Below are 23,538 nucleotides of genomic sequence, written 5' to 3'. Positions count from 1 at the left end.
AGGTAACATCTCGGAGGTTTGTTCCCCAGCTATTTTGTGCTCACAAGAAACAGTGCCAAATGAGAAGCTTAGATTCTTGACTTCTAATCCCAGCGCTCACTGAATAACTGTGAGCGATTCAGGGCTTATGTTTTCCTTACATGAAATACAAAAATACTGTCATTTTCCCAAAAAATAAAATAATAAAATAAAATAATACTCCTAAAGAAAATCTACATCATATAGTAATAAATACAAGGTTTCCTAAAGCTCTCCCTGAATCTTGAAGGCCCCTGAAATACAACCGGTAGGTCATGACATCAGGTGGGCGTCTAAAGTGAATGAAAAAAAAATACATTTAATTACTTTTTCTGAGTCTCTCCGGCTTTTACTCTGATCTTCTGAATGGCAAAGCCGGGACTGCTCCACCAGTCTGACCAGCTGAAGTATGAATCGCTCTTCCATTTGAGCTTCAACATGAGTAGTTCTCCAATGTCTACTTCTGTGTAAATTAGGAAGGAGTATGTCTTATTTGTGGAAACTTCAGGCCTAAACAAAAAAGCAATAAATTTGGTTAGTTATAGAGATCAGCTCTCCCTGCGCCCCCCCACACTTTTTTTCCTCCTCTCCAAATATAAATAGCTTTATTGTTTAGGGGATATTTTAAAAATGCAAAAAATGCCCAACAAAATACTCAAAATGAAAGTTGATGGCATTTAGTGTATTTTAAATTATATCCACATCCCTTTGATCTATTCCAGCATTTATCCTAATGACATGAACTATTTAATACAATTCTAAAAGAAAATCCTGAAGTCAGTATTCAGAAATATAATTTTCATTTTCATGTATTCTTTTTCAATTTGTATTGATACTTGAACATTAGTTACAATCATAGCACACATGCAATTCTCTATTCTTTATTCTCTTTATATTTTATATTCTATTTTTTACCATGTTTTCCTGGTTTCCCAGAATTATAGTTTTTATAGGCTAGATCAATTTTATTGACTTGACAAACCACAGTTCATTTAACTACTGACTCAATGTTGGATACTGGATTTCTAATTTATGCTAGTATATGTACCACTGTAATTGATGTTTTTAAAAATGTTTGTTGACTATTTCTTTAGGATAAATATTAGAAAAAAATCACTTCCTTCTATGTAATAACATTTCGTAGCTGTGGAAAGTTATTAACGTACTGCCTACTGCACCTAGAGGGTTCTAGCCATGAACGATGCGCAGTAGGTTCACATGTTCTGCTTCACCACCTTGTCTGCACTGGCTATTTTAAAGATTTGTTCTTCTAGTAATTGTAAAAGAATATCAAGTTGCCTTAATTTTATAATTTGATTAATAGTAAGGGGTAGGCTGGGAACAGTGGCTCACACCTGTAATCCCAGCGCTTTGGGAGGCCAAGGTGGGTGGATCACCTGAGATCAGGAATTTGAGACCAGCTTGGCCAACATGGTGAGACCCTGTCTCTACTAAAAATACAAAAACTAGCTGGGCATGGTGGCGGGCACCTGTAGTCCCAGCTACTCGGGAAGCTGAGGCAGAAGAATTGCTTGAACTCGGGAGGCGGAGCTTGCAGTGAGCTAAGATCACACCACTGCACTCCAACGTGGGTGACAGAGCAAGACTCCATCTCAAAAAAACAAAAAACAAAAAACAAAAAAACAAAAAAAGAAGTGCTAACACTTTGTTATGGACTTGTTACTACTTATATTTTCTATACACATTATATATATATCTATAGAGTGGTTTCCTGTTACTATTGCTCATTTTCTTTAATGTCAAACCTTTTGAGATAATTTGATTGTATTGTTTAACAGCAGCTTTATAAAAGAAATAAGCAGATACAAGATGATGAATAAAAAAATATAACTAGTAAGTAAAAATCAAATGACCAATTTAAAGCATTTTTTTTTCTCAATATAAAATAGAGGAAAGACCTCAATTTTGAAATTCTGATTTTTTAAACTAGAGACTTGTTTTCTAGGCATCCCGCTCTGCCTCTGCTGCTCAGACCGAGGGTTATGGCAGGGGAGGGAGCAGTGCCATGATGACTGCCCCCGTGTGCTACTCACAGGGTGAATGGGATGTTCTCACTCTCAGCCACGGTGCCGTACAGAGAAATCTCAAAGGCCTGGTTGGTATGGGTTTCACTCTCAGTCCCAGAAAAATGAATCTTTACTTGGTAATGGAAGACTGTCGGGGAGGAAATTGGAACATGCTGATCAATCTTTATGAAAATACCACAACCCCAAACAATCAGGCAATTTAGAACTACAGAAAGTATCTCACTAGCACTCAAACCAGAAGTTCACACACATGGAACCACTGGTGTTGCTTGGAAAGACTTCATCATGCACAATGTTCATATTTAGAAAATGCAGACCTTGAATTCTCCTCCCTTTCAGAAAAGTGTGGTTATATGCTTAGGGTCTGAATTGCCAAGCAGCACTAGGAAGTAGCCATCTTTGATGGAGTGCTAGAGAGATCAAATCAGCAGGCCAAATAAAACACTCATGATGCTTTCTCCATGAACTCCACCATCCTTGGCCGTCTTGTCCCTTAGCATCTGGAGCAAGTATATTCGGCATTTGCTTCTGTGTCACTATATGTCACTGTGTTTGTTTCATGAGTAGGTCTGTCCTTCCACCCTGGCTGTAAGCAGGCTTCTGGTCAGAGGACCATGCCCACCCTTTTAATTCCCCCACCATCTAGCGCAGAGTAGGTGTCTACTAGGTACACCATAGAACTTATTTCATTAGTTTTTCATTCTGTGATGGGCACACGAAAATCTCACAAATCATCACTAAAGAACTTACTCATGTAACCAAATGCCACCTGTTCCCCAATAACCCATGGAAATAAAAAAATTTTTTTTAAAGAACTTATTTCCTTGAGCCATCAGTGAGGCCACAAGGACTGCCTTGTAAAGCCAGCTCCTAAAATGTTCTATACTAGGGATAGCCTCTGGAAGCAGGTACTTGAACTTCTGTATCTCTTCCCTGCCCCTCCTCTGGTCTCTACCAAAATCCCTGAGCAAATGGGCCTGGGGAGAGGTTAAAAGGAAAGGCAGTAGGACTAAAATACATCTCGATAATGGGGGAAAAAAGAGTTCTTGGAGGCCAGGCACATGGCTCATGCCTGTAATCCCAGCACTTTGGGAGGCCGAGGTGGGTGAATCACCTGAGGTCAGGAGTTTGAGACTAGCTTGGCCAACATGGTGAAACCCCGTTTCTGCTAAGAAAAGTACAAAAATTAGTCGGGGGTGGTGACGGGTTCCTGTCATCCCAGCTACTCGGGAGACTGAGGCAGGAGAATCGCTTGAACCGGGAGGCAGAGGTTGCAGTGAGCCAATATTGCGCCACTGCACTCCAGCCTGGGTAACAGAGCGAGACTCCGTCTCAAAAAAAAAAAAAAAAAAAAAAAGAAAAAAAGAAAAAAAAAAAAAAGGAACTCTTGGAATGTTTTTTCTTCTATATCCCACTATCCTTGGTCAGATTTTTTCTTTTATTTGTGTTACTGTCTATTAAATGTACTTTCTCTTAAGCTGAGACACAGATCTCTTAAGATTGATGGTTTAGAATAGAATATAGAAGACCATATTTTTATGCTGCTTTAGACTCTTGTCCAGGTGAAAAAAATTTCAATAAATTTTATTGTGAACTTATGATAACAATCTCTATTTTGTTTAGATATATCTCTTTTTATAATTAAAAAGTAGCCAGATACTAAGCAAAAACAGAAGAACAACAACAAAACCCCACAGCTAGTAAGAGATGAAGAGACATTGAATTGGGAATTAAGCAAATCCCGTGCAGGCAGCAGGACAGGCCAGAACTGAAGAAGCTGGGAGTGGTGAGGTGCCCCCAGGAGACACTGACAGAGCCTTGAACCCACTGGTGCAGGCAGCAGGGATAAGTGAAGCCTGTCTGTGTCTTCAAGATTATGGTCCCGTGGTCACCTCTTTACCTCATACACATTGCCTGATTCTGAAGAGTTGAGGTTTCCTTGAAGCACAGGTGCCCCAACCTCTATACCACAAAAGACACCTCTACAGATTCTAGGAATCACCTTACACACGGATGCCATATGTTTTACCTGGGGCCACTGTTCTCTAATATCGTCCCTTCCCTCAGGTTTCCACCTGAATTCCACAAAAGCCACCCTTCCTGAAGTTGGTCCCTCTCACCAGATTTATCCAATGACCTCCTCTCCCATTTTCCCACCATTCCTTTAGGTCTGGCTCTAAACAAGAGGCCAAGCTTGAAATTCAAGTGTGAAACAAACTCCTGGCAAAATGGCAGTATCTTAGAAGGTGTGAGATACTCTTGCCTTCTAGGAATAGTTGCATTTAAAAAGACAAATGAAGCCAAGGAGGGCAGATCACCTGAGGTCAGCGGTTCGAGACCAGCCTGGTCAACATGGTGAAATCCCCTCTCTACCAAAAATACAAAAATTAGCCGGGCATGGTAGTGTATGCCTGTAACCCCAGCTACTCCAGAGGCTGAAGCAGGGAAATCCTTTGAACCCGGAAGGCAGAGGTGGTTGTGGTGAGCCAAGATCGTGCCCCTCTACTCCAGCCTAGGAGAATGCTAGACTTCATCTCAAATTAAATAAATAAATAAATAAATAAGACAGACAGATGGTCCTTGCCTTTATGTAAGTCATGAACTTTCTGTAAAGGGCCAGGGAGTAAATATTTTAGGCTCTGTGGGCTATCAACTCTATGGTGGCATGAAACCAGCCTTTGCCAATATAGTAATGAATGTGTGTGACCGTGTCCTAATAAAACTTTGCATGAGCACATAGAGGGGAACAACAGACACTGGGGCCTCCCAGAGGGTGGGAGGAGGGAGAGCTTCAGGAAAAATAACTCATGGGTACCAGGCTTAATACCTGGGTGATGGAATAATCTGGACAACAAACTCCCATGTCACAAGTTTACCTATTTAGCAAACCTGCATATGTACCCCTGGACTTAAAAGTTTAAAAAAACTATTTATAAAAGCAGGAAGTAGGCTGGATTTGGCATAAGGGTTATAGTTTGTTGACCCCAGGTGGATGGTTCCAAATGAGCTCTGAGCTCTGTGCTGATAGCCTAGCCCATGCTAATGGCCACATGTACAGGGGAGGGCAGCGAGCAAGGCTGCAAATCCCAGGCTGGGCACTGGGGCCTTGCTGGCAATGGGAATTAGGAGCCTCAGGCAAATGGATCAATGTAACTCTCTATCAACAGAAACACCAGTGAGAGCTCAGGGTTTAGTAATATCAGTCATCATCTCTGTTCCAATGGACAGAATCAGTACGTGCAATGCAGTGAGCATGATAAAATAGGACTCCTTGATTTCCTTATTTACAACAGTCTCCAGCCTACCTTTGTAGGGCATCTGAGAACGAGTCTTCAGGTACATCTTGCTGCTTCTTTTGGCTCTGACTTTATTGATCTCATAGCCCAGATTGTTGCAGCGGTTCTTTCTACAACTCAAGCAGAGCCCTTTCTCAAAGGCTTCCTTGGAACTGCACCTGTAGGCCTTACTTGGATTTTCTTCATTCAACAAGGAGTCGATGAAGAGATGAATGGAGCGCTCGTGGGAGCACTTCACTAGCTGGTCCACATCTGGGTAAAAAAGAGACACAAAGATTGTATCTCAGCAGAAATCCACAATGTGTGTTTCATTTGGCGTGTCTAAAATAGGTTAGATGTGGCGTTAGAATAAAATGACCCAAGGATATAGTCCTGTGCATTTATGATCGTAGGCCCTATTTCAGGAAATATTCTTGGTGGTAGCGGCCCACGCACCTTCAAGACAGTGAAAGTTGCAAGTTCACAGGGAATTTTCGACTTTCATACTTCTTATATTTATGTGTATGTTTATGAAGCTGTAATAAGCCTCCAAGGTGGAGGTTGATTTCCTTGTTTGTCACATCATTCTCTTATATTGAAAGTGTCTAACACTTCTAGGTGCTTCTAGAAACATATACATGCCCCTTGCCTTACAATATATTTTTCCTAAGTCAAAAATACTGTAAGTTGAAATGCACTTAATTCCCCCAAAACCCATCATAATGTCCAAAAGTTTTAAGTCAAATCATCATATATATATACACATGCTTCTCAACTTACAGTGGGGTTATGGCCCAATCGTAATTTTTTTTTTTGTATTTCTAGAAACCACTTCTTAAGAGGTTAATTGTTAAATGAATTGTATTTTATCATTGATATTATGTATAATTGAGGATTCTGCCCCTACTAACACTCTTTACATCAAATGAACCATAGAAATAATCAGCAATGCCATAAGAATGACTTCCTTGTATGTTTTTAGGACAATTGAAAATAGTAACATTATGCTGTAAGTTCTATAACGTGCACAAAAATAATGAGAATATCCTAGGTAGGTCCCAATGTCCATAAAGTATGCAAAGGGCCCTTAAAAATAAATCATAAGCTGGACATGGCGGCTCACAGCTGTAATCCCAGAACTTTGGGAGGCTGGAGGCAGGAGGATCACTTGAGGCCAGGAGTTTGAGACCAGCCTGGGCAATATTGCAAGTCCCCTGTTTTTACAAAAGACAAAAACATTAGCCAGGTATGGGGGTGTGTTCCAGATACTTGAGAGTCTATGGCAGGAGGATCGCTTGAGCCTAGAAGTTCAAGGCCACACTGAACTCTGATTGTGTCACTGCACCCCAACTTGGGCAATAGAACAAGACTCTGTCTCAAAAAAAAAAAAAAGAAAAAGAAAAAAGAAAAAATCATAAATTTAACACAAGCTAACATTATTAAAGTAAAACATTAAGCCAACATTATGTTCTGAAAATTTTGGAAGATTTATACTAATTAACATCTCCTTCCATTCCAATAACATCTACAATCCTTCCATTGGCTTTGCAATTGCATTCAAGGTATGACAACTTGTGGCCAGATAGCATTTTATGATGCCATTATTGAGGTCAGTGGAGTTTTCCTGTCTAAATCTCACCTTTTTCTCTTGCTACTGTAAGTGCACTGCTCAGTGTAGTCTACAATATAGTAAGTAAAAGATAAAATGTCTGTTTGCCTGGCTATAAGGTGGTCTTGCTGAACATTGCAGAATTCTTCAGAAACATAATTTGGCCAAATGTGTATTTGAAAACTACATACTTTGGAGCTACTGGGTAGGACTTTGGGTCAATAAGGGTTAAGGATAAGAGTCACATTTAATTCACTTCTAAATAATATTTACCTCCAAGGCCTCTCTCTGCAATCACGCGAATAGCTTCTCCAATGTTACATCCTGGCTGAAAAGTACCTCCATTCGGGTAAATGTCAACATGCCCAACTGGTTTCTGGATTCCAATGCTTCGGCCAGGGGACCCTCTGGTGAATGTGTGTAAGACGTCTACAAAATCTGCATCATCAGGAGAAAGGCGACTCGGGGCCTCTGCATACTCAAAGTTAGGTCCAGCTGGATCAAGGCCTTAAAAGGGAAAAAACAGGTCCACAAATTTGTAAATTTCCATTCGTGTGATATTCGTATGTCACTGATCATCATTTGAATGCACTGGCAGCTATTTAGATTCTTATCTCCTGTAGTCACTGGATCTTTACTTAGACATAAAAGGAGGCTTGGCTCTTTCTACAATGAATTTGAGTCTCTTAGCCTTATACAGCAATTTTCACTCAGGATGGCTGGATTTCCTTTTGTAGATTATTTTGAATATGTTGAGAAGATGTATAAACAGCGGTGGGTTCTTTCTCTCTGTGTGTAAGCCACACCTTTGCCTAGATGCCTGTCTTCTTTCTAAGTGTCCTCTGGGATTGGTCCTTTTTCTTTTCCCCTCGTACTGATGTGCATTACACTACGAAAACACAGAGCTGAGAGTGGAGGGAAACAGGCTTCCCAGAGAAATCTGCAGGCATTGTGTGTAATTCTGCTTTATTTCTGTGCTGTTGCCAGTGGATAGTAAGCCCGTCAGAGCATCTGTAATTTTTCTTATCCCTAATAAAGAGCCCTACAATGAGGTAATGAAGTGCTGGGCATGTCTCCTGGAAGAACACCACACACGTGGAAGAACACGTGGGTATTTAACAAAATTCGTTCTGATTCTCAGAATGACAGTCTTCTCAACTCTTACAAGACCAGTGAAACTTCTTTCTTACCAGTAATTCTGTTGACTTTCTTATTGGTCAGACTTCCTGCAATGCCAGCAGCATGGGCTCCGAGGCTGTATCCCAAGAGATGGACATTGTCCAGAGGGTAGTTAAACTCCTCCTTTGGAAGAGAAAAAGAAAACAAAGGTTCTTATAATTCCGCCAAAAAACAAAACTAAAAGAAACAAAATAAATATAAGTATTGCTTTCAAAATATAGGAAATACTGAAAACTAATTCTACTTATTTTAATTTTGTGTTACGGGTAAGAGAGAGAAAATATTCTCTATTGTTAAAATTTTCTCTTTTTCTTTTGTTTCACTGTTCCATAAACAAATCCAGTATAGATTTTCTTTTCCTTTAATAACAGATTGAAATGACAGTTTTTCCATGCATCTGAAATAGTATTATTATGTATATAATATATGCATATGTTTGTATATGTCTTTGCATATATAACCATATACTATATGTACAAGCATATACATATATATGTATATATGTATATGTGTATATGCATATATGCATGCATATATATATGTATATGTGTATATGTTTGTACATATAGTATATGGGTATATATTTTCCCATTATTCCTTACTCTAAATACCTGTATCACTTTATCACTGAAGGTTAGCCAAGCAATGACAGACTCAGGAAACATTACAGTGGAAGGGATCAGAGACACATGGTCCAACCCCTCCTTTAACAGGTGAGAAGCCTGAGCCCCAGGGAGGTGATCCCGTTTGCCCATGTTCATTTGCCTGGTCAGCAAAAAAGATAAGAAAAGAACTTTTATCGTTTATGGTCAGTCTAATAAATACAGCTTATTTTTTACTTCCAATTACCTGGTTAAAATAATTTGCCTCGGTCAGAGTATTAGCTTCTTTCCAACCCCAAGATACTTTTCAGAGGTACTTTTCAGGGGATCATCTGAAAAAGTGAGTCTCTTGCAGCTAAGTCAGAACTCCAGACCTCAGTTCCCTTCTATCCTATGCACCTTCCCTTCCAACATCTTCCTAGCTCAATTCCATCACTCTCCCAATGTTCAACAAAAAGATTCATCCTATGTCACACTAAAGAATAAGTACTATTAGTATTTTCATGAAAGAGATTGGTATGTCAAGGCGAGGATAAGATGTCCATGGGCCAGCCAACTGGTAGGGAAGGATTTGGCTAAACATGCCATCTTTCCTCTGTCCGAAAATCACAAGCTTTTGTCTATTGGATCTATTCACTATGAAAATATCAAACAATAGAGCAGGGCAGGACTATTTATTGGACTTATAGTCTATTCTTATCAAAATGTTGCTTTTGGATATAAAATAATGCCCATGCTCATTCTGAAGATTTGAAATGCCCCCAGAAAATCTTTACATCTAAGAGAAAAGGAAGAAAGAACAACCATTTTGTCTGGCTCCAGTCAAAGACACTGTTTTGGACACTTAAGTCTACTTCTCCCAGTCTTACCTCCATCCAGTTGATAAACCGGGCCACGTCCTGTCCCACCAGTTTGGTGTAGCCTGCGGACACTGGGTAATGCTGCTGAGCCCGTGACAGCCAGTCCACCACAATGACGTTGGAGTCTGGTTCTCTCTTGTACAGGGCAGCCACAAGTTTTGGCACCCAACTCTCATACATTCCTGTTACCTGAAGATGATGACACAAGCTTTCTTAAAATACCCACCTACCACTTGTCATGGATACATCAGCCCAATACACCTGCATGAAATGGAAAAAAACAAACTTGGAAGGAAGCCCGTTGGCACAGATAGAAAAAATCAAATAACAGAAGTGTTCAGAGACAGGTCTGTCCCTTCCGAGGCAGATCTAAGTATGCCAGGAAGGCATTGAGTTGAGGAACAGCAGATTGGAGTTCACCATGCTTTCCATTTAAAAAGTATATTTTAGACATTCAGCAAAATTTTGATAATTTATACTATTAAGAGGAAAGATTGGTCTGAATGCAAAGCGGGTCTTTGAGGAAACTAGCAGGAGCACCTGGCTAGGAGCAGAAACCTGAGGAATCGGTCCAGTCCCACACGCCTTCGCCTCCCTTCAAGGTTGGGGCATTGGGCACCCTTTGTAGTTGGCTTTCAAGATCAAGAGAGGATGATGTCATTTCTTCAGAATGTAATGTTAATGGCCCCCTGTTTCAGCCAGGATCCCCTACTTCACAATGGGAACCCTGTACTTAAAGCCAATGACATCCAAGCAAATGGCAAAGCTCCAAGATAGCTGTGTCTAAGCAACATGCTGGGATGCATCACATGCATGCTACATGCTAAGCATTCTTTTGGGAATCTCATGACACAGTTAGAGAGCCTCCTCAGTTCCCTTCATCTGTGCCCGTGAGTCCCCAGGCAGCTTATTTCAGATAAAGCAAGAAAACTGGGTTTACTCTAGGCCCCTATTAGAAGTTTTTCCGTACTACTAGTGTTTCTCTTTTCTTTGTCCTCCCTCCCTTTCTCCTTCCCTTCCTCCTTCCCTTCTTTCCCTCCTTCCTTCCTTTTTTCCCCTCCGTTCTTTCCCTCCTTTCTTTCCTTTCTTTTGGCAGAGTCTCACTGTCTTACCCGGGCTAGAGTGCAGTGGCATGACCTCAGCTCACTGCAACCTCCGCCTCCTTGGTTCAAGCAATTCTCCTGCCTCAGCCTCCTGAGTAGCTGGGACTACAAGCACGTACCACCACACCTGGCTATTTTTTTTGTATTTTTTTTTTAGTAGAGATGGGGTTTCCCCATGTTGGCCAGGCTGGTCTCAAACTCCTGACCTCCAGTGATCTGCCTGCCTTGGCCTCCCAAGGTGCTGGGATCACAGGCATGAGCCACCGCTCCTGGCCCAGTGTTTCTAAGTTAAGCAATCTAAAACGGCTGGTCATCCAACTTACTCCTACAGTGGCTGACACTTTTATTAACTGCACAATAGCTAATTGAATCCTTTCTTTCTGATCAACATAAAATAGTGATGTAAGTAACCACAAACAAAGCGAGTGAAAAATTTAAGTACTCACCTTCCTCAACTCAAAAAGGATCTTATTTTCTAAGTTCTTTCAATCTGAGTGTTTCTTTTGAGGTTCAATAATTACTATGTTTTAAATCTTTGGTTTTTAGACATGCAGCTGAACTGAAGCCCTCCCTGCTGCCTGTACCAGGTGGGCCACCTGACCCTGCCAGTGAGTTCACTGAGATAATCAAGATCAGTGTGGCTGGCTTCATTCTTGCACAGACGCAACTCAGTCCCACAGCCAGACAACAGTCTCTGGGCTCAAGCACTCAAAATGTCAGGACACATGATATGAAAGATACAGGTGGGCTTAGTGGGGCGGTAGGACCAATGATAGGAAGTGGCACCATCTGTTGATACTGGGTTGGTCATGTCATCTTGGTATGAAAAAGAAACGTTTTTTCCATAACTTCCCAAAGTATAAAATTCTCTCAGGGATAAGATTGAGGTGCCTGAGATCCTCGATTTATTTCTGTTGTATAAGTGCATTTATTAAGCTCAGATTTTTTGAAAAGTATTAAAAGTCAATTTCTGCATATAACCAAAGAGCCTCTAAAGATTCCTTTTTTCTGGGCCAGACGCAATGGCTCACACCCGTAATCCTAACACTTTTGGGAGGCCAAGGTGGGTGGATCACTTGAGGTCAGGAGTTCAAGACCAGCCTGGCCAGCAGGGTGAAACCCCGCTTGTGCTAAAAATACCAAAATTAGCCAGGTGTGGTGGTGGGTGCCTGTAGTCCCAGCCAGTCGGGAGGCTCAGGCAGGAGAATCTCTTGAGACCAGGTGGCAGAGGTTGCAGTGAGCTGAGATCGTGCCACTGCACTCCAGCCTGGACAATAGAGTGAGACTCCGTCTCAAAAAAGAAGAAGATTCCTTTTTCCTACTCATACCTATTAAAATATAAAAGGATTTATGTTTAGAAATTTGAGCTTTTATCACAAAATATTGAATTTACTATGTTAACATAGTAAATGGCTGTATTTTAGTAAACATCTGTGTGAATTCTGTTGGTAGTAGTCTTCATCTCTATAAAAATTGTAGCAATTGTCCTCTTCAGTCAATAACAAAGGCACTTAAATTATGTAGGAAAGGAAATGTGGACTAGATGAATGTTATTTTTAGCTAGTTCTCACTAGAAATTAGTATTATAATATTCACAAGCTCTGACATAATGGATAGATAATATATCTTTTACAATCCATTTTACATAAATGCTTTTAAATAAATTACACAGTCTACTCACTTGGGATTGAAACATTTTAAAAAAAACTAAGCAAGAACTGCATAACGTAAAGTGACCATGTGACATATTAGAGAGGGGACTTTTGTCAATATTTTTAAAAGTAAATTTAATCACAGTTTCAATTTTTCTAATCATCTGGCATGTCAGTTCCCGGCCCAACCCTTTTTTTTTTTTTAATTTCTAGAAAAGTTCCCTAAAGTTGACAACTGAAAATTTTGGAAGTAGAGTGTTCTTAGGAATAGCTAGTACAACGTCTGCTTTATAGATCAGTAAATGGAGACCCAGAGATGACAAGTGATTTGATCCATAGCACAGAGCTGGGGAATGGCAAAGCCAACACGGACCCCACACTTACTCCACTCCAGCCCTCTCCTCACTCTTCTATGCTGCCTTCTTTAGAAAGGTTCTCCTGGCAATGTGCTGGATGATGCAGGATCACGCCAGGGTTCTGCCGGTTCTCCACAGCAATCGCCTATCTTCTGCTCTATAGCTGGGCAGAGCCTCCTTTACCCACCTCGCAGGAGGCTCTGACTCAAGAGCACCAACCAAGTACAGTGTTAAAATGAAGGCTGGCATTGCCTAGGGGGAGTTCTCATGAACCTGTGGCTTCAGATCCCACCTGAGCCAGAACTGTGTTTATTCAAGTGTAAAGGAGAGCCACGCGAGATATGGGGTGTGGACCCATCACTGGCTCCCCAACAACTAGGGCAGGCCCATCAGGATACCTCACCACCCTAATCCCCTCTTCCTCAAAGAGCCTCCCTTACCGTCCAGCCATGGATCACCATGAAGGTTTTGCTGCTGTGATTGAAGTGACAGGTCGCCACAGACTCTGCTACTCCAGGAATGAGGTGGCAAGTGTCCTCAGCTGTGTCTTCAGGGGTCCTTAGGGCAAATTTACTTTCGATGTCGATAAAATCTCTTCTTTCTGAAAAGGAAAAATTGGATATGAGGTTAACTGGAGGGTTGCTTGGTTTTATTCATTGGAATGGTATATTTTAGGTTCACAGGTAACCACCGCTGATGCTGTTTTTGTTTCTGAAGTGTTTTCAAAAACGAATGTGGATTGCAAGAGAACAACAGATCCTCCAACGTTGAGCAAAGTTGACAGACAACCTTAACTCTGAATTAAGATTGTCACCATTGACCTCTCCTAAGTCTTCCAGCCTTTCCTGAAGCTCTTCTTAGTCGGGGTGTGTGTGTGTATGTTCATGATTTCAAGTAAGTGAACTGCTATTTGGGGATTCCTTAGTGAATTCTATCTTCTCTCAAGACATGAATTTAAGTGACTTGGCCAAGGTTACCCAGGTATTAGTGGAAGGGTGAGGATCAGAACCAGGTCTCTCAATTCTACTTCAAAGCTCACTTTCCTGGAGAACATTGACTCGTGCATGGCTCTGGTGTGCTGTAGTTCCAATATTTGTGGGGGGGTTTTTGTTTTGTTTTGTTTTTTGAGACAGGGTCTCGTTCTGTGTCCCAGGCCAAAGGAGTGCAGTGGTGCGATCTTGGCTCACTGCACCATCAACCTCAAGTGATCCTCCCACTTCAGCTGCCTGAGTAGCTGGGACCACAGGCGTGTGCCACCACCCCAGGCTAATTTGCATTTATTGTAGAGATGAAGTTTCGCCATGTTGCCCAGGGTGGTCTCTATTTCCTGAGCTCAAGTGATCCACCCGCCTCAGCCTCCTAAACTGCTGGGATTACAGGCATGAGCCACCAGACCTGGTTGATTTTTGTACTTTTAGTAGAGACGAGGCTTCACCATGTTGGCCAGGCTGGTCTCAAACTCCTGGCCTCAAGTGATTTGCCTGCCTCAGCCTCCTAAAGTGCTGAGATTACTAGTGTGAGCCATCAGGCCAGGCCTCTAGTTTTAATAAAATAATTTAAAAAAATTTTTTTAAAGAAAAGTTGGAAGCATGAGGAAGCTTTTGTATGAAACTCTTCCCACTCCTATGGCAAGATATACTTCAAAATGTTCTAAGAAATCATTTAGTAGGTTGTCTAGAAATACCCGTGTTGTGTATGAGCCATGGTTAATTCTCTCCCCAAGTATTTATTTTCCCACTATGTCATTACAATCTTCCACACAAAGGCAAAACTTGAAAACCACAGCAAAGCTTGTTGTAGAAAGGGTTCAGTTTGGTTCTTCATAGTTAATCCCAAACTTGGTGAGAAGAGAACTTTGAAACTATGGACAATAATTATAAATGCTGCTAAATCTTCATGGGGTACAGTGAATAGCTGAAGTAAATTATATTGCAAATAAAATCAGACTTCACAAAGCAGAGCACAATCAAAGGGAAGTTATGTTAAAGGAATCATTTAATTTTGAAGTAAAAAAGTAAAAAAAGAAAACAACCCATAAATCCTACCTATTTACTATAAGAAGGTAATAATTTGCAGATTTTAGATTTTGCCATTCAAACTTTCAGGAGATTCGTGAGGCTGCTAGGACTACTTCTCTTTTCTTAATCTAAATTTGCTCTTTTTTTTCAACTCAAAATTTAAAAATCTGTAATATCAAAATAACTGCAGTAGTCAGGCCAATAATAAAAATAAGAGTGGCATAGTAACAACAGTGAAAATACAGGCATTTGAGGAAATCAAAACCACAATGAGATACCATCTCACATCGGTTAGAATGGTGATCATTAAAACGTCAGGAAACAACAGGTGTTGGAGAGGATGTGGAGAAATAGGAACACTTTTACACTGTTGGTGGGACTGTAAACTAATTCAACCATTGTGGAAGACAGTGTGGTGATTCCTCAAGGATCTAGAACTAGAAATACCATTTGACCCAGCCATCCTATTACTGAGTATATACCCAAAGGATTATAAATCATGCTGCTATAAAGACACATGCACACGTATGTTCTTGCAGCACTATTCACAATAGCAAAGACTTGGAACCAACCCAAATGCCCATCAATGATAGACTGGATTAAGAAAATGTGGCACATATACACCATGGAATACTATGCAGCCATAAAGAAGGATGAGTTCATGACCTTTGTAGGGACATGGTTGAAGCTGGAAACTGCCATTCTGAGCAAACTATCACAAGGACAGAAAACCAAACACTGCATGTTCTCACTCATAGGTGGGAATTGAACATTGAGAACACTTGGACACAGGGCAGGGAACATCACACACCGGGGCCTGTCATGGGGTCGGGGGACGGAGGAGGGATAGCATTAGGAGATATTAGGGATAGCATTAGGAGGTATAATGTAAATGACGATTTAATGGGTGCAGCACACCAATATGGCACATGTATACATAAGTAACAAACCTGCATGTTGTGTACATGTACCCTATAACTTAAAGTATAATAATAATGGTAATAAAAAGAAAGTACAGGCATGTGAGTCAGCCTTATCTAATTATCTACAATTGGCCAACATTTTCTTATTGAGTAATTATTTTCTAAAATTCCTTAAACAATATTGTGGTTTAAGAAATATGCAATGAGTTGATCACACACACGTACACATACACGTGCACATACACCTCCGTCATCTAAAATGTAGGAGAAATTTCTTAATGATTCTAATTATGAGAAAAGGAGTTTTGTCACAATGAGTAAACACTCCAAGATCGTTTATTCAAATAAGAATCTATGCTAAACTATTGATCTTTAAAGCTCTTTTCATTTGCATATAGTAAAACTGCACATGAATCCATCCGTCCACCAAGAATATGCTCTCCCTCTCATCTTTATTTGAAGATGTTGGTCGCCTTCTTCCTTCCCAACCAGAGAGCACTTTGTTAGCTTTACTATTTATCTGATAATGGAAAAGAGTATTGAATACTTTTGATCTAATTCTGCTTTCAGTGCCTAAGAACTTCTTTTCCTGTTAAAAAGTGCTTTAGAAAATTTAAAACTAAGTTAATTTCACCTTCTCCCACATCTTTCCACCTTAAATAGCTCATATCTCCTCTCCACCAGTCTTATTTTAACATATTCTATTATCAATCTTTTTAAAGCAGAGATGATCTGAACAACCTGGCAGACAGATCTAGCTTACCACCTATTTGCCAAATTGATATTTTAAGAATATTGCTCAGTACAACTCCAGAGGCTGCCATTCACTTTTAGTCCACTTTCCCCTCGAATTATGCAATTTGGTGTCCCTGGAATTGCTGGTGGTTTTGAAATGACCACAAATTTTCTTTGAAATAACCAAGACTGGCTTTGTGTAGTTCCGTGAAAAAAAAAAAAAAAAAAAAAAAAAAAGGTCTATTCAATCCATAGATCCTGTACCAGATTGCATGTATGGCTCACTGACAGCTCCAGTTTCCCTCTGTTGGGTCCAGAACATGTAATGAAAAGTAGGAAATTTACACATCCTCTAGTAAATTTGTATTTAGAGACTTTCATTTTACTTTTAAAGCAAATGATTTTCATTTGACAGGAAAATAGTGCCACTCTGTGTGCTATGTGATGGTTTCAATTCTATGTCAGATATGAAATAGTAAATTTTATTGGCACTTAGTCAAACTTTCCTTTTCTTGGATGTTCTGATAATTTTCACACTACCTGTGTTTGCAACCCCCCGAGGATGTCTCAGTGTCCTAAAGATTAATGTGCTTCCCAAACTTCAATCAGCTCTCTAGTAACTGACTTAGACCATGTAGCGATGGGTAGGACGATGGACCCTGGCTGTGGGGAAGTCAGTATATTTGGTTGTTCCAGTGCATCCTGTGATTGCTATTGGGCAGCAGGTGGACTGATTTGATGGAGCTGTTAATAAAGAAACTATTAGTTTCCATACATAGAAATAATATAAGTGACTGCACTCATCTAACTAGACTGTCTTTTACCATGTCCCTTAGAAATTAAGGCCACCTTAGAATTGAGAAAGAAGAGGAGTACAGGAGGAAGGGAAGGGAAGCAGGAAGCGAAGTGGGAAGGGAAGCGGGAAGGGAAGGAGGGAAGGAAGGAGGGAAGGAAGGAGGGAAGGAAAGGCAGGCCTCCATCCTGAATTTAACTTAGCATCTCTGTACTACCTGCCAATCCGGTCTCATCAGAAATGTCCATATTAAGCACTTAGGGGAGAGTTTTGGGTAACACGGAAGTTACAAGTTATGCCTTTCCTGACTATGGAATCTTTATTCCTAAACTCCTAAATAAGTAGCTACAAATCTGAGTGTGTAAACAAAGACGAAGAATTTATTCTAACATAGATAATAACTCACAGAGACAAAATTAGGCTGAGAAGTTAAAGCACGTAGAGAAAGATAAATGTATAGAGGGGAAGAGCGGGAATTCTTGTTGCTAGAAAGAGGGAAGCATTGAGCATCCCAGGAAAGCAACAGATGATGCTTTAAAGGCAGATCAAAGTCATCACATGAGTGACATGAACATTTATGCAATGACATGAGGTACAAGAACTCAGTGAGAATGCAATTCTCTTTGGAATTTCTATTCTCCCTTTATCTCCCCACCCCTTTCTCTCTCTCTCCCCTTTTCTCTCATTCCTACAGGACTTCCTTAGTAATTCATTTGCTCTCTGAGACTGATAGTCATAGTTATCGACTCAGGCAGTGTTTGTTGAAGAACAAACTGAATTACTGATGTGGTCGATTTGGTGAAGAAAAACATCAATATCATGATCAGACTGAATTGATTGGTCTGCTCAGATATTCCAATTTAAACAATGCTCTTGACTTATCTAACAAGCAGCTTTATTTCATTTTATTTTATTACTATTTTTTGAGACGGAGTCTTGCTCTGTCGCCCAGGCTGGAGTGCAGTGGCATGACCTTGGCTTACTGCAAACTTTGCCTCCTGGATTCAAGCCATTCTCTGCCTCAGCCTCCCAAGTAGCTGAGATTAAAGGCGCTTACCACCACGTCTGGCTATTTTTGGTATTTTTAGTAGAGATGGGGTTTCACCATCCTGTCCATGCTGGTCTTGAACTCCTGACCTCATGATCCACCCACCTCAGCCTCCCAAAGTGCTGGGATTACAGGCATGAGCCACTGTGCCAGCCTACTTTTTATTTTTATAAAAATTGTTTTATTAATGGAATAGTAAAAATCCTATATGTATCACCTGAATTTTACCCTGAATTTTCTCCAGTATTAGGGGTAACCTTCCACACTACTGAAAAGAGGGGTTAAAAAATAGGTTCAGAGATGTGTGTTAAAATTTCCCCACTGAATTAGACCATCAAGTATAATAAGCCATCATTATTTAAAGGGATCTTGTGGACTGGTTAATGAAATAATTTGGTTGAGTGTCATCACATGGGCATATTTAAGTCAAGATTTTTTTTTAAGTGAAATACAAAATGTTTACATGATTAATCTGAGACTACTTTCTTCTTGTTGCTGAGGATGGCAAATGGAAACATCTAGTTGTCTGAAACTAACACAATGAAGGTCCATGATTACTTTGCCAACAATTGTTTTATTGGGGGGAAGGCTGCATAAACATGGGGATGCTATTCTTTTTAGTTAAAATGTAAGTGCTAACTCCTATACTATTCTTCACCATAATTAATTCTGCAGCCAATTTTTTTTCAAAGGTACATTATTGATGTCATGATAGCTGTATCTTGAATGAAGGGCTGTTGAGGCTCTAAATGCAAATCCATTTACCTACATTTACCACGATCCCTCCAAAAGCATCTGACTTTTCATGCTACTTAAAAGCTTCTCTAAACTTTGTACTACACTCAAATTAATCCAAGCCAGAATGGTATTACCCCTACCTGACTGCATAGAAAGAGACTTCAACATGTATGAAAACACAGATGAGCACACACACCAAAGTGGGTTGAGTGCTGTGAGCAAGGTGGCTGGATTAGACAAAGTGTGGCCACCCCAATTGGGTCATCTTTGTTCTATTCTACTGTCAAATAATGGTGGGAGACATTTTCTTTCATTCAATCAAACAGTCAAAATCACCACACTGCTTAGATAGCATCTGATCATTCTGAGAGCACAGACTAGGAAGAGCAAAAGGAATGAACTGGCACGAGTTTGACAGGCTCACTTCCAGCAGAATGGTGGGAGACATTTTCTTTCATTCAATCAAACAGTCAAAATCACCACACTGCTTAGATAGCATCTGATCATTCTGAGAGCACAGACTAGGAAGAGCAAAAGGAATGAACTGGCACAAGTTTGACAGGCTCACTTCCAGCAGAACTTTCATATATATATATATATGAAATATATATATATATATATCACCCAAGGTAATCCATTCCTTCCTTCATAGTAGATACCTATTGTTGAGCACTCAAAGGGTGTCAGTGCACACAGACAATCTTAAAATGGCCACAAGACGGCAAAGTGCAGTCATGCAGTCTAATGAACAGACATTGTTCAGAGTAAATTTCAAACTCTTAGCCTCTAAATTGGAACCCTATCCTATTAGTCCTTCAGGAGCTAATGGAGCCTTCAACTTTTCCAAAGACAGAATGTGACAAAAGCACTGTGACAAAGATTTTACTCCCAGGTTAGAAAGTCTCTGTTGATAAATGGTATTTAGTTCACTGTGGTGACAAACTCATTTAATGGATAAATGATCCCAAGCTTTACACTGATAAGTGTTTTTGTTGTTTTTATTGCCATAAAAGTTGGAATTTACCTTATGTGTATGATACTCGTGTCTTGAATACTTTCCTTACACTTTGTGATTGAAAATCATCACCAGCCATCACTTTGATGGCTGGAACATCTTCATATTTAAGTCAGTGCGGTCTTTGTGGTGGCCACAGAAGAAACTAGCTGCAAAATGTTGTAAGTTGCAAGGCACTTTCTTGAACCATCTGGCATAAGGCAGTAAACTGTATGGCCTGGTTTTTCCTCCATAATAAAGCAAGAATAGAGAGCTGAGTTAAAAATAAGCTGCTGAAAGAAAGAAAATTTTCCATCACAGCTCTTCCCCCCTACCTGACTCCCACCTTTTAATACAGCTATTAATCATTCCCTCACTGAGCTCTCCTCCAGTGACATCTGCTGTTTTGCTCTCCTTTGCCATCATGTTCAACTCGGAAGATAGCCTGGAAATTCATGATGGCCAGGCAAGCAGAACTTCAGCTGCTAAGCACTGACCATACTCTCCCTCTCCTAGCTCTTCACATTTCCTAACTGGGACCATGCAGAAATGGTGGTGGCTCCCAGGACAAAGTGCCTGAGGGCAGTGCCTCTTGTTCTCATATTCTTAGAAAGAATCCAGAATGAATAAGTAAACTCAAGAGCCCAGAGGAGGTGCTGCCTCTCTTTCTACCACACTAACATCTTTCTCTCCCTGAAATTCTTACCTTCCTAGATGAATGCATCTGGGGGAGAAAGAGGGAGAAAGTTTCTGTGATGAGAGAGGCATTATATATTGGGTGAATAGAGTGAAAGTGGAGGGGATGAGAGGCAGTCGTTTCAAGTCTACTTTGAAATAATCCTTCCTTAATATATTTACAGCCTAGAAAAGCATGTGTTGGCTACAACTCAATAAACTAATTAATCACATAAGTGTCCACTTAAAGAGTCAAGAGTTACACCGGCCTCAGAGAACATTGGCTTCATCCAGTTAAGCAGTACAAAGGGAAACATACCCCACCTAAGATGTTGAAGACGTTCTCATCGAGTCTCCAGTGTTTTCAAACTGATCCAATAGAAAAGATACTTTTTTTTAAAATCCAATTTTGCTTTGATGGAATCTATACTTAGCGTTTGTGTGTGTGTGTGAGAGAGACTGTCACCCAGGATGAAGTACAGTGGGACAATCACAGCCCACTGCAGCCTCCTGGAACCCCCTGGCTCAAGTGATCTCTCCTCAGCCTGCTGACTAGCTGGGACCACAGGCACAGGCCACCATGCCCGGCTAATTTTTGTATTTTTTTTTTTAAATAGAAACGGTGTTCCCCTATGTTGCCCAGGCTGGTCTCGAACTTCTGGGCTCAAGCTATCTTCCGGCCTCGGCCTCCCAAAGTGCTGGGACTACATGGGTGAGCCACTGCTCCCTGCCAACTTTTTTTTTTTTTAACCTAACAAAAATGTTTCACAAATTAATGCCAAAATAAAACAAACGTTCAGTGGCAATCCAAGCCATAGACAGACTCCATCATAACTTGAACCGCCGTGGACGTGCCGCCTGAGAGCACATCCAAGCGACACCGCCCTAATTGCAATTCCAGCAAGGAAGAAAAGAGGAAATGTTGGCCCGTGTTATGAATGGCTTCAGCTGCTCTCTATATTGCTGTTGCATGTTAACTGAATCGAGTTTTGAATTAAGCAGACTGCCTCCATTGCGGACAGGTCGAGACATTCTCATCTGGACCCGAACGCCTGGACCCTAGCGAGCGGGCGGTTCCCTGGCTGCAATGACCAAGGTTGTGCCCGCAGCGCCCGGCAACCCCACGTGCTCGCAGCCGCGCGGCGGGGCCGGGCGCCCGGAGCTGGCCTCAGCCCCCAGGACAGGAAGGGTGGCCAAGTGCAAACCTGGCAACCCCCGAGTCGGCGGCCACAGATTGCTGATGGCTGCGCCACGTTTTCGGGAGGGTCAGCCCCTCACTGGGTTCTCAGGGCACTAAGTAAAGACGGCATGTGAGCCTGGAAGCTGGGGAGAGTCCCGGGCGCGCTATAGCGGGCGGGACGCCGCGTCCCCAGGACTCCGCGTCCCCAGGACTCCGCGCCACGCGTTCCTTCTACACCCTCACACCCACTGCCACTCCCACAGCGGAGCGAGGGCGAGCGTGCCCGGTGCGGCTGAGATTCCCGGAACGCCTCCCGCGCCTCGGCTTCCCCAGAAGGGGCCCCTGTCGGCCCGCGCGTCCCCAGGCGGGGGCTGAGCCGCAGTCCCAGCCAAGCCGAGGTCACCTTGGCCCGTGCGCCTTTCATTCCGGGGCCCCTCCAGCAGGGAGGTGACTACAGGTCACCGCCAGCCGGGCCCTTACTCCCCGCCTCCGCTGTCCCGCCCCCCACACCCCCGAACCTCTCCGGCGGAGCCCGCGCGCCTGGGAACGCGGTCCCAGCCAGAGTGGAAGGGACAGCGCGGGAACCCGGGAGAGAGAAAAAGCGGGAACCGGGCGCCGCCGCTTCACCATCGGGAGGAGATTCCCTCCCGGCCCCTCTTGGATCCCACTGCAGGGACCCTTTCGGGCTAGTGCCCAGGCTGGGAGAGTCCCCGGGCGCATCACAGCCCCTTCCAACTTACTTTTTCATATCCTCAGTTCGGATGGCAAGTGGCCACCCGCCGGGTTTGCAGTTGGAGGGGAGTCTGCGTGCAAAACTTACGGTCGGCGGCGGCCACCCCTCCGCGGGAGGCGGTCAGACTCTGGAGCCACACGGCCAGGGCCAGCAGGAGCAGGGCTTTGCTCTCCATCTCGGGGCGCGTCCCTCTGGAGGAGCTGCAAGGCGCGGACGGACTGATGAGCCGGCTGAGCCGGGGGCGGGAGAGGGCTGGAGCCGCGGTCCGGCGCTGAGCAAGTCGCCCTTTAAAGGGGAGGGCAGGGCAGCTAGAAGTGGACAGCTTTCCCTTGAGGAGGAGGAAGAGAGGGAATCGAGTCTGACACTGTTTTCACGCCACGGCTGCTTATGTGACTGGAAATATGCAAATAAACCTCATCACCTATTGGCTATAAAATCATAAGTTGGGGGGAGGGCCCTAAATTCACTTCTGAACGTTTGAGCAAACCAGTAATGAGGATCAACCCTGCCAACGAGAAGAGGAGGAAAGGGCAGACGGAAAAATTTGCTTTGTTAGGCTCCTGTTCGCTTAGCCTAAGGGTTTCCACTCTCCCCGGGGCCCCCTGTCTAAGCACCAAACACAGGTTTATATCGATTCACGTTAAATACTCAACAATCACCTGTTTTCCAAGGAGGGACAGTTTAGCTGTTAAATTACATTTGGCCGGCACTTTAATACACCTCTCTTTTGATGAATCCTGTTTGTCACTTGCAGTCCTCCCTCCCTCACCCCGCACCCACCCCCACCCCCGCAAAGTCAATGTAGGGATACAGGGACACACATTGCGTCCCAGCTTGTGCTCGTACAATCTGGTGTTTTAACATTGGCAAGATGGATCAGCTTATGTGATGGAGAAAAGCCTACTTGCTCTAACTAGTTTCTAATTTTTGCCTCATGCAAATTATTCTCAATCCTCAAACTCATCAAGGAATGCAAGGATAATATTTTGTGTTCAGAGG

At 42.2% G+C, this 23,538-nt stretch overlaps 1 protein-coding gene across 1 annotated transcript in view; it reads right to left on the bottom strand.

Moving 5' to 3' along the window:
- LPL (lipoprotein lipase) overlaps positions 1-22,902 on the bottom strand; it is a 28,606-nt gene extending 5,704 nt beyond the window's left edge. Inside the window, exons 1-8 of the mRNA XM_015454375.3 lie at positions 22,627-22,902; positions 13,143-13,303; positions 9,601-9,780; positions 8,141-8,252; positions 7,224-7,457; positions 5,372-5,614; positions 2,073-2,193; positions 346-528 (exon numbers count right to left, since the gene is read on the bottom strand). Coding sequence (XP_015309861.3) covers positions 346-528; positions 2,073-2,193; positions 5,372-5,614; positions 7,224-7,457; positions 8,141-8,252; positions 9,601-9,780; positions 13,143-13,303; positions 22,627-22,714 — 1,322 coding nt within the window. The 5' untranslated portion in view covers positions 22,715-22,902. The remainder of the gene's footprint in view (positions 1-345; positions 529-2,072; positions 2,194-5,371; positions 5,615-7,223; positions 7,458-8,140; positions 8,253-9,600; positions 9,781-13,142; positions 13,304-22,626) is intronic.
- Between the last annotated feature and the right edge of the window lie 636 nt (positions 22,903-23,538).

The sequence above is a fragment of the Macaca fascicularis genome, chromosome 8 (assembly GCF_037993035.2).
Source record: "Macaca fascicularis isolate 582-1 chromosome 8, T2T-MFA8v1.1".
Classification (NCBI taxonomy): Eukaryota; Metazoa; Chordata; class Mammalia; order Primates; family Cercopithecidae; genus Macaca; species Macaca fascicularis.
Note: the sequence above shows the minus strand (reverse complement) of the source record. Positions and strands in the feature narration are given on the sequence as shown.